At 43.8% G+C, this 19,585-nt stretch overlaps 1 protein-coding gene across 4 annotated transcripts in view; it reads left to right on the forward strand.

The window, feature by feature from the left end:
• TEK (TEK receptor tyrosine kinase) overlaps nucleotides 1–19,585 on the forward strand; it is an 84,648-nt gene that overhangs the window by 58,788 nt on the left and 6,275 nt on the right. For 3 of the 4 annotated variants that reach the window (XM_084628542.1, XM_084628545.1, XM_084628544.1), the window contains 9 exons: nucleotides 4,460–4,621; nucleotides 6,017–6,151; nucleotides 7,889–8,185; nucleotides 10,701–11,000; nucleotides 11,593–11,750; nucleotides 12,786–12,996; nucleotides 17,297–17,407; nucleotides 18,426–18,616; nucleotides 19,241–19,354. In XM_084628542.1, the coding sequence (XP_084484668.1) occupies nucleotides 4,460–4,621; nucleotides 6,017–6,151; nucleotides 7,889–8,185; nucleotides 10,701–11,000; nucleotides 11,593–11,750; nucleotides 12,786–12,996; nucleotides 17,297–17,407; nucleotides 18,426–18,616; nucleotides 19,241–19,354 (1,679 nt within the window). The remainder of the gene's footprint in view (nucleotides 1–4,459; nucleotides 4,622–6,016; nucleotides 6,152–7,888; nucleotides 8,186–10,700; nucleotides 11,001–11,592; nucleotides 11,751–12,785; nucleotides 12,997–17,296; nucleotides 17,408–18,425; nucleotides 18,617–19,240; nucleotides 19,355–19,585) is intronic. The other variant, XM_084628543.1, reaches the window with a different exon arrangement.

Here is a 19,585-nt window from a genome sequence, read left to right on the forward strand (position 1 = left end):
TTATACAAACACTTAACCCTTCCATGTATATTATCCTGCTCCATCATTCATACTCCAGCTATGCTTAAAGAGCCTGAACCAAAGCCTACATTATTAAACTCAATGGGAGTCCTTCCATTGACTGGAAAGAGCTGTGAATCAGGCCCAGAGCTTGCTGCTTTGCTGATATTAAATGTAGTATGGAAAATCTTCTTTATGGACTAGGACAAGTATCTTCAAACATAGAGTGTAAATTAGGTACTGCCATGCATATTAACTCATCTTAATAAAAGAAGCCCAATTGTCATGCACCTAGAAAACCCATAGACTTCAGAGATACAGGCGCTCAGAGTGGTGCTTTGGGGTTCAAGCCAGACCAGTAAGAGGTTATGTCACCTCCTGCCCTGCAACTTTGGATGCTATCGGTGCTATGCTGCTATGGCTCACAGCCCGAACACCAACAGCCAGCAGGCGGGTCACACCCTGGCCTCCACAACCCAGTTACTTTTTGCAGAGCAACCCCCAATACCCTCTCAGTCCCAAATTTCCCCCAAACTGTCTGCCACTGTGACAATCTGCTGAGGTTCCCAGAATTGTGAGTTACTGCGTTACCCCTCTCTGCCTCAGCAAGTGAGTTTTGCTACTGCTAAGGTCTGTCACAACTCCCTGCAACACCAGTTTGTCTGCATTGCCAGCAAACTCCTCAGGACTCTGCCAGTCCAAACCTTGCTCTGCAGGTAACAAACAGTGACCCCAACTTCTGAGTTCCCCAGACACGTCTCCCAGCAGTATCCTATCCTGGAAGGCTCAAGAAGTTATTAGTTCGTTGCTCCTTTAAAGAGACAATGCACTCCAGTTCACTAATTTAACTTGGGTTTGACCAACACTCTTACTTAAATCACTGCACAGAATTGTTGTATAGTAAAAGAAAAATAAGTTTATTAAGCAAAATGTCAAAGGTCTAAGTCAGGGGTCAGCAACGTATGGCACGCGTGCCAAACATGGCACACGAGCCAATTTTTAATGGCACGCTGCTGTTTGCTGGACCCAGGCAGACCGCAGCGTGCCACTAAAAATCCTGCCCGGCCCGGCCTGCTCTTTTCCACCCTGTGCCCTCCGCTCTCTCCTTGCAGGGCAGGCAAGCTTCCCATTCCCCCCGCCTCTTCCCCAAGCGTGTTGGGTTCCTGTCCCTCCTTCTCTCCCGCCCTACGGCTGATCAGCTGACAGCCCTTGCTATGGAGCGGGAGAGGTAAAAGCGGGGGAGAAGTAAAAGCAGAGCCGCAGCGCCTCTCTCTGCTTCGGGGACCTTGGGGAAGGGGGTCGAATCAGGGCATATCCTCTCCAGCCTCCTACCGTGAGCCGCTCAGGGCAGGGAGCTGGGAGCACCCCCATAACCCCAGCCCACACCCCCAGCCCTCTGCCCTGACCCCTGCACCCCCCCACACACCCCAGCCCTGTGCCCTGACCCCTGCACCCCTCCCCACAACCCCAGCCCTGGCTCCTGCACCCCCCACAAATACCCAGGCCCCCCACACCCTATGCCCTGACTCTTGCACCCCCCACATCCCCACTCCCACCCTGAGCTCCAAACGGGAGCTCCTGCACCCCGCCCCCCCATTCCCACCTGCACCCCTCATACCAAACGGGAGCTGCCCAGGTAAGCACTCCACACCAAAACCTCCTGCCCCAACCCTGAGCCCCCTCCCTCATTCTAGCTCCTGGACAGACCCTGCACCCCAACCCCCAGCCTGCTCCTTCACCCCCCAGCCCTGTTCTCAGCACACTCCCATCTTCATCTCAGTGCAGAGAGAGAGGAAGAGAATGGCTAGGACCAGGGAGAAGGTAGATACCTACTCTATGTGTACAGGGCCGGGACTTCAGACCGGCAGTGGGCTGAGAGGGGCCGGCAGCCGGGACCCTGGCTGGCAGGAGCCGGCAGACGGAACCCCAGACCAGCAGCGGGCTGAGTGGCAGCGGGCTGAGCCGCTCAGCCCACTGCCAGTCTGGGGTCCCGGCCACCGGCCCAGCTCAGCCCGCTGACAGTCTGGGGTTCTGGCTACCGGCCCCTTGTCAGGCAGGGTCCTAGCTGCAGGCCCCGCTCAGCCTGCTGCCAGCCTAGGTGAACAGAACCCCAGGCTGGCAACGGGCTGAGTGGGCCGGCGGCGTAAGATCAGCATTTTAATTTAATTTAATTTTAAATGAAGCTTCTTAAACCTTTTGAAAACCTTGTTTACTTTACATACGACAATAGTTTAGTTATATAATATATAGACTTATAGAGAGAGACCGTCTAAAAAACGTTAAAACGTATGACTGGCATGCAAAACCTTAAATTAGAGTGAATATATGAAGACTCGGCACACCACTTCTGAAAGGTTGCCGACCCCTGGTCTAAGTGATACCAAGTATAATGGAGTAAAGGTAGAAAGGGTTACAAGCAAACAAAAGTAAAAATACTCTTCTGAGACTAAAACTTAATTTCAGCAAGTTACAGTCTTTGTCTAAGCAGGTTTCTCACCTATATATAGTTCCCAGCGACTTTAGCCCCCTTGGTTGAAGGATCCAATGTCCTGTGATTTGAAGGGCTCTGGCCCCTTGAATTTTATGCAGCTCTCTCCCCTATCTTTGTATAGTCCAGTAAATTTTTCAAATGCAGTCTTTGAAAAGTAAGCCCAGCCCAAGCTTCTCTCCTGCTGGGATGTAGACACCATGCTGTTTTCCCATTTACCCAGTTACAAGATGCAGGAAGGCTTCCTGTTGATTTTCCATCTCTGTGCTGATCTGCATGTAAACCAGACTTACATTGTTTCGATAATGCTTAATTTACCTTGGAGACAGTAGATAGCTACCTCCCTGCTGTCTGTGAGAAAACCTGGTTTCTCCCTATGTTGGTCACAGACTTCAAAGCATAATATCAGTGAGTATCCATAATACCTCACATAGTGTTAATGCACATATTTCTCAATGATATTAATCACCAAAGTGTCATTTTTTCATAAAAGACCTTACTCGATACATTTTTGTAATGCAGTAGTATTGTATACTATCAGTTGATTCAATTGCTTATCGTGAGGTTCAGATCCCCTGTCTTTATAGGCCTGGTCTACACTAGGGGAGGGGATCGATCTAAGTTACGCAACTTCAGCTACGTGAATAACGTAGCTGAAGTCGACGTACTTACTGTGGTGAGTTGACTGCTGCCGCTCCCCCGTCAACTCCGCCTGCGCCTCTCACCCTGGTGGAGTACAGTCATGGGTGAGCGCTCGGGGGTCGATTTATCGCGTCTAGACTAGACTAGACGCGATAAATCGACCCCCGCTGGATCGATCGCTGCCCACCGATATGGTGGGTAGTATAGACATACTCATAGTTAAGAGGCTATCTTCCCCTCCCTCCCAACTCCCACACACTACATTCATGGCTTTGTCTACCTTTTATATAAATATACGTTTAATTGTCTCTGCCTAATGACCAGGCTGGTCAGACAAGCAAATACAGTCCTATGTCTAAGGCAGACTGAGATTATGCATTGCGTGCCAAACACATTTTAAGAACATAATTCTAGCACGTATCCATAACTCTTTGTACACACCCATCCATACCTCATTCAAGAATATTAATGATCAGTGAGTTATAAGTTTTCCAGTGATATGTTACATGCTACCTTTTGGTTCTATATCATGACAACAGTGTCAGGCTTGACAAGAGTTACTGACACAGAGAAGTAAACCACCAATAGGCCTCTGTGTCTCGCTCAGCAGCTCTAAAAATTAGGGTATGTGAGTAAGTGAGTGCTTGTCAAAGTGAGTAAGAGTGATAGAAATAGGACCCTTACAGTAGGGAGCATATTGACCATAAGGGGACACTATCTAGATCAAACCCCATATTTTAACAGTCTTCCTTCCTCTTGATAGTCCTACGTGGGATTATTAAAGATGAAGGAATTTTAAAAATCTGATGTATTTTCATTGTGGATAACATTTGTTTACTTTCTTGACATTTCATTCAGCCTGGACAATGTTTCCAATCAGTTTCACTTTCTGGTTCTCGTAGACTGGCACAAGATTGAAATGTTTTTTATTGACAACGCTACAGGGAAATGTTTAAATAAACATCTGCATTCAAAATATTAAAGCATTTCTACCTTAAACAGCTGCCTCCTGCATTGTAATTTTTGTGAATTGGCAAATGAATGGGATGGTAAAGATTGAAAAAAAAATCCAAGTGTTTGGAGAGGGATCTAAACCCTTATGCTTTAGGATATAATCCCACCTCTAACTAACGGGAGTTAGGAAGAAACTTTCCCTACCATAGAGAAATGTTGCTGAAGCAGCTGTCAGAGACAGGGTACTGGAGTAGATGGACCATTGCTCTGATACAGTCTGGCAATACCTGGATTCATAGGAATACAGGTAGATGCCACAGTTTTATTAATACAGACAAATAAAAGATCTGGTCTAATAGTCACATTCTTGCTCAGTTCCTCCTGTGCCTCAGTATGCTCCGAGGATGATAGACAGTGGACATAATTTTCTCACCATCAATATCAATGCTGACTCCCATACTGGTGATGGACCGATTGTGTCAACCAAGCTCCTGTATAAGCCTGCTAAAGGTTATCAGCCCTGGATGTCAGTAGAAGGTAAGGGTCAGTTCTTTCATCCCATCACTCATACAGAAACCTCATCTACAGTCAAGCTGAAGAAAAATCGGAATGTGGTGTTTGCTCTAACGTAAAATTCTGTTTTGAAAAATGACTTTTACTTATGCAGGGCTCAACAGAACCTACGGCTGGCCCTTGCAAGTGCAATTCTTACTTAGGTTTCAACCTAAAAAGATATTAAAGCAGCAGCAGAAGCAAGTGGCCTCCTACATATTTCTCTGTCTCAGGTTTTTATAAGGCTCCTATCATTGTGGTACCCAAGTACTGGCTTCTAGGACTTCTAAAGACCAAGGGCCAAGTTCAGAAGTGAGTCAAGTGAATTTGAGTAGCCTAGAGGAGACTATAAATTGGTGTAGCTTACCACTTCATCCAGTCCTGTCAAATGTACATTAAAGTCATGTAGACTTTTCCGAGATTCCCATAGGTTTGCATGGGCTCACACACACTTTGCCAAGTACATGATTAACTTACAAACACACACCTTACACATCAGCTCTAAATTTGACCCACTGAGTGCAAGGGAATCAAAACAGACATATTTCAGACTCTGACAGGCCAGAAGCGAGGAGCGTAGCTAAAAAAAACCAATGAACTGAGGATGTAAGAAGGTGTAATCTAAAGCAGCCCCCATCCTCTTTAACTGACATCTTCTGACTCCTCAGTGTGTAATTTATGTCACCTTGCTTTCCCTTACATATCAATAACTGGATGCAAGTAGATCTAAGGGAGTATGCCTGGTTGTATGGGAGTCTAACCTATATCACTTTACACATCATCTTCATTAGACACCAAGTCTCTTTGCTGGGATCTCTTGATGAAAAGAAACACAGATACATCAACACTGAGGATTCTTGAGACTTTAGCCAACACATTCATGGGTATTCGGGATTCCAATTCGTTCTTTCCAGGCTTGTATGTTTTGTCCATCATTGTGGTATCTGAACTCCTAATAGCTAGACCAATGACTTCATTAAGTCTCCACAAGAGCGAAGAGGTTTACCTGCACCGGATCAGATTGTAAGATCTTTGGATCGGGGCCAGCTCACTTGGAGCCAGATTTTCAGAAGTGCTCAGCACCCAGCAGCTCCCCTGAGGATCCTGAGCACTTCAGTACTTTTGAAAATCTGCCCTTTTGTATCTCATGCAAGGCTGGGCACATTGCTGGTGCTTTAACCCATAATAAGCAATACTGTCATAATGGTAATTAACATGTACATCTAAACAGCTCATCCTAGAGTAATGGGGGTAAAGCGGAGCCCATAACCTTGACCTCTCTCAAGAGCAGACCCAGCTGTGATGCGGGATTCAGAAAATCCCTTATTATTTTTCAGAATGGAATGGAGGGTTGACCTTTCTTTCTCTTTTCGTTCCCAGTAAATGGAAAGAGCAAGAGATTATTTAATCTAGAACCCAAAACAGAATATCAGTTCTGTGTTCAGCTAAGCCGGCAAGGGGATGGTGGAGAAGGGCATCCTGGGCCACAGGCAAGCTTCACAACGGCTGCACTTGGTACGTAGGACTTTTGGCCTTTCACATGGGGAGCTTTCAATCAGCCTCCTTCGTCTTCTCTGCAATATGCACAGCTGCATTCATCTGCATGCATGCCAAAGCCCACTGAAGTCAATGGAAGCCTTTCCATTCATTTCAGTGGGTTTTGGACCAAGCCCCAAAATAATGTTTCTCAAACAGAGGGGCCTGGGGAGGTTCAGATCCTTTCAGAGGAGTCTCAAGCAAAGCAAAGGAAAATGTGGGGAAAGGGGAAGAATTGCAAAAAGTGACTAAATATCATTCTCCCCATTTTACAGGTTGGGAAAACTGAGGAATAATGAGGTTAGGTAACTTGCCCAATGCCACACAGCAAGTGCTCCACAATGTTGGGGATAGAACCCCTTCTCTTGATTGCTAGTGATGGCTCTAACCATTAGACTATGTTGACTTCTTTAAGGTTAAGATTATTCGAAAATCAGAATCTCATACAGAGTCAAGGAACAGGAAGAAATCAAATACTCAAGCACTAAATAAATGACCTCTTGTTTACTGAACCCTTAACATGGAAATGATCCATCAATAAAAAGAGAGGGGCCTGGCCCCTTCCTCATGTTTAAAAACTTCCACTTTGCATCCATAATCTTTCAACCCTCCTCCATCCCAGTGAAGGACATGAGACAAGAAAGATACTTTTTTGCTGACACCCAGGCCAACAGTTCTTTGTATGGAGCTTGTGCACACCAGCAACCAACCAGGGATCTACTAGTTGTAGAGTATTAGCTTTCTTCCCTCCACCCCATCTCCTTCAATGTAATTTGAATTCCCAAGTCTATTATCTCTATCCTCACATTGTCCCATAGCTCTGTTGTTTTACTTAACCACACGCAATATAGTTATTCAGGCCCCCTCATTCTCCTTCAAAGAACTGTAGGTAGTGAGAGGGGCATTAACCTTTGCTATTCTGATCTAGCAAATGTGACTGTGGCCAGGAAATAAAGTGCCAGGGTCTGATTCTCCATTGCCTTGCACCATGTGTAGTCATTAACACCTATGAAAGCGAATGTAGAATTCTACCAAATTGACATATTAGCCTTTTACATGCACTTTGTAGCACTATAAATTATTATACATGGTTCAGGGCAGTGGAGAATCAGGCATCAGGCCCTTGGTTTCTTACCAGCACTCCTGTTTGTGAAACCCTTATCACCAAATGTTAGAAGTAAACAATCTTTCACAAAAACAGAGCAAATGAAGCCACATGAATCCTTCAGTCCAGGAGGGAACGTGGCTGGAGGAGGTGGCTGGAGAAATTCCAGATTTTCTGAGAAGCAAATGGCATTTCAGAGAAACTGAAGATCTGAAATCCACCACCCTGCTACTTGTGGCAGGCCCAGCAGCATCAGAGATTGACAGTACTTTCCAGTGGCACCATCAAGGGCACTGCAAAATGCTAAAGTCATTTAAAAATGTCAGTATTGTGATCCATGCAAGGATGTCATGTCCCTGAGAAGCAACCCAAAACACGCCATGCTTGGGCTGAGCATTTGACCTCAACAGCAATTCTAGCCTCTGCTAGGTATGGAGGACAAGATTTGAACTATGGATGACCTCAGGCCTCACTTGGCAGTGCAGAGCACTAACCACTAACCCAGATGGCCAGTTCCAGATTATTGTTTTAATACCAGCCTTTGCGTGCAAGTATCCAGAAGACATAAAATAAAGTTTTTTTTCTCTCTCTCTCTCTGTGGATTCTCCAAGGTCTTCCTCCACCAGAAGGTCTCACCCTCCTTCCTAAAAGCAAGACATCTCTGATTTTGTCATGGCAGCCAATAGCACAGAAGCCAGAAGATGACCTTCTTGTTGAAGTGGAAAGGACGCGTGTGAATGACAACAGTGGTGATGAGATCAGTGTTATCACCCGTGTGCCAGGAAATATATCCACCCTGGTTATTGATGATTTAGAACCCAGACAGCAGTATAGGTGCAGGGTACGTGTGAATACCAGGTCTGAAGGAGAGTGGAGTGACTATTTGTATGCATGGACCTACAGTGACAGTAAGTGACTGGATTCACTTTACTTTATTTATTCCTTTCTCTTCCTCTTCCCCCTAACCACCCCCAGCAGGATTCTGATGTTGCTAGAGGTCTTTGTAAAATGTAATTGTGATGGGTTAAGTCACAGAGACCCCCTTGGGACTGTCACCTGTTGTGCTGAAACTACCTCTGAGCCCATCTTCCCTGCCAGCTTGGGACTCCAGAACCCTGTCTTGTTGAGCCAGACATGCAAGTCTGCTGCAACACAGACCCAGGGTCTGAACCACACCCCCAAACCTGCAGACTTAACTGAAAACAGCTCAGCATGTGCTCCTGTCTCCAGCACCCAGATACCCAATGGGATCTAAACCTCAAATAAATCTGTTTTACTCTGTATAAAGCTTATACAAGGTAAACTCATAAATTGTCCACCCTCTATAACACTGATAGAGAGAGATGCACAGCTGTTTGCTCCCCCAGGTATTAATCACTTACTCTGGGTTAATAAATAAACAAAAGTGATTTTATTAAGTATATAAAGTAGGATTTAAGTGGTTTCAAGAAATAACAGACAGAACAAAGTAAATTACCAAGCAAAATAAAACAAAACATGCAAATCTAAGCCTAATACATTTAAGAAACTGAATACAGATAAATCTCACCCTCAGCAATGTTCCAATAAGCTTCTTTCACAGACTAGACTCCTTCTTAGGCTGGGCCCAATCCTTTCCCCGGTACAGTTCTTGTTAGTTCCAGCTCAGGTGGTAACTAGGGATTTTCTCAAGACTGAAGCCCCTTTTGTTCTGTTCTACCCCCTTTTATAGCTTTGGCACAAGGTGGGAATCTTTTGTGTGTCTGGGTCCCCACCCCTCCTAAATGGAAAAGCACCAGGTTTAAGATGGATTCCAGTACCAGGTGACATGATCACATGTCACTGTAAGACCTCATTTTCCATTCTTTCAGGGCTGGCGTGCATGTAGCCAGGAAGGTTTGCGAGTAAACAGAACCATTCACAACCAATTGTCCTAGTTAATGGGAGCCATCAAGATTCCAAGCCACCACTAATGGCTCACACTTTGCATAGTTACAATAGAACTTCAGAGTAATACTTCATATTTCTAGCTTCAGATACAAGGATGACACATTCGTACAAATAGGGTGAACACACTCAGTAGATTATAAGCTTTGTAATGATACCTTACAAGAGACCTTTTGAATAACGCATATTCCAGTTACATCATATTCACACTTATAAACATATTTCCATAAAACATATGGAGTGCAACGTCACAGTAATTCTCTGCAGTAATAGCATAGTGCTTCTGAATGTGCATTTACAGCTGCTTTTAGCTATTGTTCAGAGGGATAACTGAGGGTCAGCACTAATTCTTATCCACCTGGTCAGAGACTAAGGATGTGAGTTTCAAAAGTTCCTAAGTGACTCAGGAGCACAGGTCTCAGTGACTTTCAATGGGATGTGTGCTCCTAAATCACTTAGGTGCTTTGGAAAATCCCACCCTCAGGGCCTGATTCTCAGAAGTGCTGGGCACCCACAGCTCCATCCAAGACAATAGGATCTTCACTGATTCGGGAAATCTGGCTGAGTTGTACCAAGCACTGAAGGGTGAGGAGAGGATGCAATGTCTGTGCACTACACTGAGTGCAGAGAGTAGTTGAGTCTGTCGTAATGCTGGTGCTAGAATCCTCAAAGGAGGTAGGAAGGGATGAGAATGGTGGCAAGGCCATCGTCTCACCTGCCCCCTCCCTCCCCCCCCAGTACTGTCACCGCAGCCACACTCCCTGGGGACTCGTGAAGTCATTGTGCTTGCCTGAGGCCCAATGCTTCTAGTACGCTCCTCTGGAAGAGCACAACTCTGCACCGCTCATGCCTGCAACCTCAGTGCTAATCCCATTCGCACAGGTGCTTACCTACACTGGTAAAGGTTACACAGCTGGGCCCTGCATGTATTACAAACATGACAGTGGTGACCTGCTTCTGGAAATATCACCATAGGTATATTATTCCAAGGAGAACTTGTCTTGCCAGCTGTGATTGTGGCTACCAGCTAAGGGCTCAATCCTGCTCCCATTGAAATTTGTGGGAGTTTTGCCGTTGACTTCTACCCTTCCTAATGGCTGTTGGATGGACAAGGAAAACAGGCCTTAAAGAAATGAAAAGTAAGGGATACTGGAACCACAGGGGGATGCTGATCCAGTCAGGAGGTAAAATTATGCTGCCCTAATTCAAGAGGAAGCCCTTTGTCTAGGATAGTAGTACCTGAAGCAGTCTCTTCTTTTTCCTAGCAAGGATAGGGAATACCATGAGGACACTCTGCTGGAAGTGTTCAGTATTGCAGTAGTTGGTGCCAGAATGAAATGCACCATGTCAAGTTTATAAAAACATAGTCAAGTTTCATTTGCTGTCGCCCTGATCCTGGTTCTGTTTAAGCCAGTGGGAGTATTGGGGAAAGGACTGGCGCTAAGAGAAGGAGCAAGGATGGATGTAAACTGGAACATGTTCTTTTTTTGTCCATAGGAATCCCACCGTCACCTGACAACATCAAGATTTTCAACATCACGGACACCTCCGCCATCATCTCTTGGTCAACTGCTGCGGGACAGTCCATCTCCTCCATCATCATCAGCTACAAGATTTATGGCAAGGCTGAGTACAACCACATTGACGTCACAATAAAAAACACAACCATCACGCAGTATCATCTCAAGGGTCTCGAGCCGAACACTGCGTATCTGGTTCAGATTAGTGCACAGAACAATATTGGACTGAGCAACCCAAATCCCTCTCTTGAACTGCAGACTCTCCCGGAAACAAAAGGTTGGTTAACCCAGCTTCCTGAACTCAGTCCAAGCCATGCCTGGGCGGTCTGAGGGGCCATGTGGGTTAGCAAGCTGAGAACACAGCTGGGGACCGATGAGCTTTTATTTGTTACTCTGAATTTTGTTGGATTTTAAGAAAAATGTACCCAGTGCACATCCAGACAAAGACCTTAGAATTTGAATCCCAGCTCTGTTATTGGTTCACTGTGTAGCCTGGGGCAAGTCACACAATTTCCAGAAGTGGCTGCTGACTTTCAGTGCCCCAGTTATTGGGGGCCCAACGTTTCATAGATTCTTAGAGTTTAAAGCCAGAAGGGACCATTAGCTCATCAAATCTGACCTCCTGCATAAAACAGGCCATGGAATTTCACCAGCCTGGCCACCCACGGACTGACTTTCAGAGATGCTGAGCACCCCCAGCTCCAGTTGAAATCAGTGGAGCCACGGGTGCTCAGCACTACCGAAGATGAGGCCCAAGTTCTCTGGGCCTCCATTTGTGTATCTGTAAAATAAGAATGCTAATATTTACTCCCCTCAGAGGACTGTCAACGTTAACCAGATGCTATTAAGTGCCATTTTCCCCTCAACAGCTCCATATGAATCGAAGGGAGGGAAAATGCTGCTGATTGCTATCCTTGGCTCAGCAGGGATGACCTGCCTAACAATCCTCCTGGCCTTTCTCATCATGCTGCAGCTAAAGCGAGCCAACTTCCAGCGCAGAATGGCTCAAGCCTTCCAAAATGTGGTAGTGAGTTTCCAGTTTTGCTTTGTCGGTGCAGTTGTTCATCTCAGCCTCATCTGTTGTCTTTTTCTGATGGTTCCCTCCTCCTCCTCTTCTGACTTTCGAAATAAAGCTGCCCCCTAATGCATGTGCTAGCATTAATAGTGTCAAGCTTTCCTACCACTGACCCAGAGGTGAGCAGGGGATCACAACTGTGGGATACAAAGTTGAGGGTCCACCTCGAGAAGGAAGGCAACTATGTGCTATGTCTCCCCTTCTGCTTTACTGCTTCTATCTCCTTTGCAGCACCAGTTTGTGATCTGATGTGTGTGAGGACGGGAGGCATGCCCTGCCAGACCAGAGAAAGGCTTGTGAACACACTACTCGGTGTGGTGTAGTCTCCATTTAAGCTGCACCGTGGGTTGTAAAATGCAGTGCAAGTTACTGCTACTCCGAGCCCCAGTAACTGCTCCTCCACAGTCTGTAGAGATGGGCACGGCAGGCCAAGAGCCAGCCAATGGCAGCACCACACCTCTTCCGGCTTCTTGCATACAGTGGACAGTATAGGCCATCATCACCAGTTGTTAGGTCCCACGGAAACTCTCCCTACACTCTTTTCTTCCACATTAGCAAATCCTATGAGGATGCATTAATTAAAGCGAGGATGACCCCTCAAACACAGCAGACTATTTGATGTGCCCCAGCCTGATTAGGCAAGGGAGAGAGTGGAGACTATTTAGTTGCTAGATGTAATAGTTTGCTCAGATGTTTCGCTTTCTCTTCTTTCTTCCTCAACACTGCAGTGGAAGCTGCTCAGCATGAAGAAGGAAGCTTACCCAACCCTGTAGCCTACTTTCTGTCAGCCTCCACTACACTTTTATAAAAGTAGTCAGCAAGTGTCTCTCCTCTCATTTAGACAGTATAAACCAGGAATTACACTGCAGAAGACAATAAGCTAGAGAAGGCTCAGCTCCCATGTGCTTATATTGAATGGGTAGTAAGTTCTGTGGTATTACTCCATACGGTACAAACTACTACTAACGTGGTCAATTTTTTTCACAGAGAGAAGAGCCAGCTGTCCAGTTTAACTCAGGAACTCTCACTCTGAGCAGGAAAGCCAAGAACAGCCCAGACCCCACTATCTATCCAGTCCTCGAGTGGAATGACATCAAATTTCAAGATGTGATTGGGGAGGGCAACTTTGGACAAGTCCTTAAAGCACGAATTAAGAAGGATGGCTTGCGAATGGATGCTGCCATCAAAAGGATGAAAGGTCAGCGGTTTTCATTAAAGACTGCAGAGTCTTTGAGGCCGGGGCCCTATGTTTATCTGGGTTTGTACAGTGCCTGGCATAAGGGGACCTTGATTCTGACTGGGGCCTCTGGCTGCTACTGTAATATAAATACTAAATAATAAGCATGAATAATAAGCTCACTTCTGCTTTTGCCTGGCCAAGGTTTGCATCCTGGAGATGGCTTTTTTTTCTGTCGGTGTGTTTTTTATAGTTTAACCCGGTATCATTGAGTGCTGACTCTTCCATATGAGTTTCAGTCTGTTTGATGAGTCACATGAAAATCTCATCATTTACTACTCCACAGTGATAATGGCACAGAGCCTTTAAAACTTGCCAATGTTGCCTTAAATAAATAGATACGGTAGCAGTATATTTGTAGGGTCATTTAAATTTCTTTCTACTTCTTTTTGGGCATCACTTCTCTATCTAAGGCCTGGTCTACACTGCGGGGGGGCGGGCGGGAATCAATCTAAGTTAAGCAGGTTCAGCTACGTGAATAATGTAGCTGAAGTTGCTGTACTTAGACCTACTCACTGTGGTGTCTTCACCATGGTGAGTCGACTGCTGGGATCCCCCATCGACTCTGCCTGCGCCTCTCGCAGCGGTGGAGTTTAGGAGTTGACAGAAGAGTGCTCAGGGGTCGATTTGACCCTCGCTGGATCGATTGCTGCCCTCTGATCTGGCAGGTAGTATAGACATACCCTAAGGTACTTTTAAGATGCTTATCAGCATGGTATCTAAGTTCCAGAAATACTAGAATACTGCCACTATAGTGCCTGGAATAGTGCAGATGTTGTTATGCAGCTCTCTAGGTCATTATCCAAGGAAACTGGCAATTGTTTAAGGGTGGCCATTGTATCATCCATTCTCAGAAAAAGAAGAGAAAACCTGGTTGCTGCTGGTGCATGGAATGGTGAATGCTGAGTTTTTAATGATACCCAGTGTGACCGGAATCCCAGGGGAGCCGACTGAGGTCACTCAATTAGGATGAAGTGCAAAGAATGGGGCAGACAATCCCCAAAGCTGGAGGATATTCCAATACTTAGATTTTCCAAGCCAGCACAAAACCTTCTATAATACCTTACTGGTTACCCAGAAGCCAACAACGCAGTTCCCTTAAAGTAACCCAGCCTCAGACCTTCACCCAGACACCCAAGTTAAATATGATGAGAACTAATGAAAGCTTATTAATCATATAAAAAGTTTCTACCAATCCCAAAGGATCGGACACATTACCTCCCAGGTTAATGAATATTCCAGATCTTACCCAAATACATGCTTACAGCCAATTCTTATTAACTAAACTAAAATTTATTAAAAAATAAAAGGGAGAGAGGATTAGTTAAAAGACCAGTATACACACAGACATGAGTACAGTGCTTGAGATTCAGACTCATAGCAGAGATGGTGAGCTTTGTAGAGGCAAAAAGTTTCATATTTCAGAAATAGTTCATAGGTTATAGTCCAATGTTTATATTCAAGGTGGGCCAGTCAGCGCTGGGATCTTATTCCTTGTTGCTTAGGCTTCCCCTGCATGAAGCCTCAAGCAGATCTGAGATGACAGGATCAGGACCCAAGTCTCAGGCCTTCTTGTGACAGATCGGGGACTCGGAGAACAATAGACACTCATTTCCTAAGCATGGCAGATAATTCTCCACACAGATCCACATAAAGCATTGCCTGTTTTTCCACCATTTGCAGATGATTGGCTATACACTTCAAAGAAAGATGAATACAGCGATATCCTAGGTTTACAGTTCATTTAATTGTTAAGAATTTCTTTTGATCTCTGAATTAACAGAATACAGCATAGACAGGAACTGTTTGATTACACTGTTGATCTCTACCCATATATATGTAAATACACAAAAACACAAACATTGTCTCCCCTTATGTTTTTAAGGGTTGAATTTGAGTCATTGGTCTTGCAGGGTGCTTAATCCTTTCTTCCTTAGTTTGGGCTTTTAATTTGATCATCAACTTTAATCTGCTCTGGAGAAACATTTTCCTGACCAATGCGTTCTTTCTGCGCTTTATCTATTTCCAGATTCACTTGTGAGATATTAGACAGACATTCAGAAACTTCATTCACATATAAACTGCTTTTCTGCACAAACAGCTATTTTCCACAGACAAACATTTGGAGAATTCCTCAATAGGCCAGTTATTGCCCCAATAGACACAGGTTTAGGATTATTTCTTTCCTGTGACTGATTTATGTTAACCTGACTAAACAAAGCTTTAATATCATGCTCAATCAAAAGATGCTTAGGCAATAACTTCCTTACACCGGCTATAACTTCATGTTTAATGCCATTCCACTCAAGGTGGATTCTGGCTGAAGGCACATTTACAGCAAACTCATAGAGGGTTAAAATATTCACACTTTCACCTGGTAAGTAATCTTCCTCTTTGACAAGATCCTCTTTAACAAGACTGATGTTAGAACCTGTAATTTGCCCTAAACAGCTTTTACCATTGATTTTTACATTCTTTGCCCAAGTTATGGGGTTACCTTCACCTGACCTCGCAGTAAAAGCATTTACATAAAAGGTGGCAGAGTTGGGGTATATTTTAGTTACACATAGACAACTACTTAGAGTCAAACAACATACCAACATGGTTACAAACTGGATAGATTCTATCCCCATCTTTGCTGTTGAGACGCTTTTCAGGATGATGCTGTCCTTCATTCTCTTGAGTTGGAGCTTAAGTTTGTCCATTTTGCCTTAGCTTCTAGTTCCTGCAATTGAATATATGTGATTCTTTGTTAATGTTCAGAACACAGGCGTTTTCTTTCAGCAGCATCTCTTTCCATATCAGCTATCTTTTGCTTTCCCTGCAATCGAAGAGGTATTAGCTTTTGTTCAAGTTGCTGCTAGTTTCTCACTGCAGGCATTTTCGCTGGGTCTGCCTCCTGATTACTGGCCATTAACAGATTTTTCAATTCTTGCTCTGGGGCCTTTTTTTAAAAGACAACCCCCTCTGTGAGCACAATTCTTCCAAGCTTTTTCTGTCAGGATCTTCCTAGGATCTGGGTCACTCACTGTAACTGATTTTTAACCCTTAAGCTCTCCAATATCAAAATTAATTTTTGACAAGTGTGTGGTTTTGATCCAAAAACCCAATTAACCTGTGGTAATGTGTGTCCAAGCACAACTACGCCACTATGACCGGAGTCCCAGGGGAGCCGACTGAGGTCACTCAATTAGGATGAACTGCAAAGAATGGGGCAGGTATTGGATATTCCAATACTTAGATTTACCAAGCCAGCACAAAACCTTCTATAATACCTCACTGGTCATGTGTCACACCCAGTGTGCATCTTTTATGGATGAAAAACTGGTCTAAGTGTGGGTAGCCCAGAAGGGCAATACCACTCTGGCTATGCCAGCATGCCAGCTACAATACACAAGTAGAAACAGGGACATGAAACGCTGGTATATGGTAAATTAAAACATAAGTTTAGGGGCAACTCTCCAGCCACTCTCCCAAGATTTATAATGTATCTTTTAAACAGAGAGATCCAAGCATTGTTGATTTTGCTCTTTAGGAATCATTAGGCTCAGTCCAACTCTCAGTGGATTATTTTGATTGACTTCAGCTGGGGTTAGATTGGACCCTTAATTAAGGACAAGATGAATCATAGCGGTAACCGAGGTTTATTTGATTTTGCAGGGTAGGTATAAAACCAGGCATATTTCACAACTGTGCTATGATGTTTCAGATCATATTCTCATTTTTAGATGTTAAAGATCTTTTCATCATAGGTAAACAGAAAGTGGGTTCAGTTGGTTTACTACACCAGACTTCACAGAAGTCTTATTTTGTGCTGCATTGTAAGTGTGCTAGGTGAAAAATATTTCTGGTGTACGATCGTGTTAGCCTATCGATGGCTTTTAGAATAAGCTTGCTTGGCTACTTTTATTACCCTTGAATTGGATGCTTTAAGGCGTTTGGTATTTGGGGACTTCAATATCAAGATCTGCTCACTCTCTTTTTTAGGCTGATGGATTTGTATAACCTGCTAAGGCATATTGTGTCTCTATACCATAAGAGGAGTGACATATTGGGTGTGACTGTTGAAGACGTTATGATGCCTCTAGGTTTTTGACTGAAGAATGATGTTATTATTTAGGTAAAGACTGGAATACCATGGAGTTTATCCCTTTTCAACATCAACCAGTAGTCCAAGTTCTTGTCTTAATGACAGTAGCAACAGCGTGGTTTTAACTGCAGTTTAGATGAGTACATAAATAAATGTTTCTTATATTTTCAGAGTATGCCTCAAAGGATGATCACAGAGACTTTGCTGGAGAATTGGAAGTTCTTTGTAAACTTGGACATCATCATAATATCATAAATCTTTTGGGAGCATGTGAACATCGGGGTACGATATTTTGTTTACCTGGCTTTAAAAATTCCAATAAAATAAAATATAAAACTACATATTTGTCCAGGCCAGAAATTCTCCTTATATTAAAGTAATTATTGTGCTCAGAAAAGGAAAGATGGCACCCTTTTTATAACATAAAATATAAGCAGATTTTTACATAAAATATTTAGATGCATAATAAACAGAAAACACGACATAGCTAAACAGTGGTCTGTGGACCACCAGTGATCAGCAGTGCTCTTTTTGGTGGTTTGCAGAATTAATCTGTTTCAAAACCAAGCAATGGGGTAGTTGGACAGGAGGTTTGTTCATAAGCCAATGTTTACCTGGGAGGATTACTGCAGTGAATAGATCTACACCAGTTAATGATCTGGCCACTTACTACAGTAGAACTTTAGAGTTACGAACACCAGAGTTATGAACTGACGAGTCAACCACGCACCCCATTTGGAACTGGAAGTACGCAATCAGGCAGCAGCAGAGACAAAAAAAAAAAAACAAGTAGAGTACTGCGTTAAATGTAAACTACCAAAAAAAATACAGGGAAATTTAAAAAAAAAAGATTTGACAAGGTAAAGAAACTATTTCTGTGCTTGGTTCATTTAAATTAAGATGGTTAAAAGCAGCATTTTTCTTCTGCACAGTAAAGTTTCAAAATTCACTTGTAAACTTTTGAAAGAATAATCAGAGTCTGGAACAACCTCCATTCCTCAGGTGTTTGTAACTCTGAGGTTCTACACTGTATTCCACACTGTGAACTGCTGGGCTGCAACATTTCTGTTATGAAAAACACTTTTTGAACTATAAAATCACAAGAATCCTTCTGAAATGGCCATCATTGCCATCTTCTTCTTCTGCATCTGAGAAATAGAAGGTTTGTTTGTTTGTTTGTTTGAATCTTGTGTGGCATTATACTGTAGTAGTGGGACCCAATCAGGGGAAATGCATAATCACTGACACTGTCTCCATTTTTAGCTTGTTATGTAATACTGCTCTCTCTGTTTTACATTAGGGTATCTTTACCTGGCTATTGAATATGCTCCCCATGGAAATTTACTCGATTTCCTAAGGAAGAGCAGAGTGCTGGAGACAGACCCAGCATTTGCTATTGCCAACAGCACTGCCTCCACGCTGTCTTCTCAGCAGCTTCTGCATTTTGCAGCAGATGTGGCCAGAGGGATGGACTACTTAAGCCAAAAACAGGTCAGCTCTGAGCTCCTTGTCTTTTAAAAACACAGCGCTTTAGTTTTTAGGGCTTGATCTAGTTTTTGTCACCTCTATTCAATATGTATTGTTAGGGCTATACCAGAACTGATCTTTTATACAGTCCCCAAGGATAACAGGAACACACTGACCCCTCCTAAAAGATAAGGTCAGGATGACAGTTTGTAATAGAGATGTTTTGATTGAACCAACATGATCAAGGTGATAACTAGCCGCGCAGGGGACAGTGATTAACTATGTCAAAGGGGCAGTACTAACTTGTTTGTATAAGGGTATAAAGATGAACCTCAGAGGGAGAATCAGCCAAGGGGGGACCAAAAAGTCCCGCCATTCACTGAGCTGCATCCATTGTCATGGGCATACGTCTTAGCATCCTTGTAGAGTCTACCAGGTGCTATTACCATGCTTTATTGATAATAAACCTGGACTGGCACCTTCGTACTTTAATGACTCTTGTGGTCATTGGGCGGTTCGCTCCACATCTACTGTGCCAGCTGTCTGCACAAAGCTGGGGCAGCACACAGGGAGAACACACACACACACACACAGCCGAACATCTAAGCATACTGGGTTACCTCAGAATTTCTGTTTTCTTTATTGTAGTTTATTCATCGCGATTTGGCAGCAAGAAACATCTTGGTTGGAGAAAACTATGTTGCAAAAATAGCAGATTTTGGATTGTCTAGAGGTCAAGAAGTTTATGTTAAAAAGACCATGGTAAGGATTGAAACAAACATGTTCAGTATGATCATTCTTTAAGAAAATCACACCTCATCAGGGGTTATTACTATGTCTTTTTTTTAGAGATGGAGCCAAGAGACAAAGTTTGGTTCTTAACCTTCCTAAAATCCAAGGAACCAGTTGCAAAAATTTCATGCAAAGTTCAGGGATATTTGGATGTAGCTTTTTGGCTGAGGCCCATCACTAGCCATTTAAAAAAAACATCTT

The sequence above is a fragment of the Lepidochelys olivacea genome, assembly GCF_965140295.1.
Source record: "Lepidochelys olivacea isolate rLepOli2 genome assembly, chromosome: 5".
NCBI lineage: Eukaryota > Metazoa > Chordata > Testudines > Cheloniidae > Lepidochelys > Lepidochelys olivacea.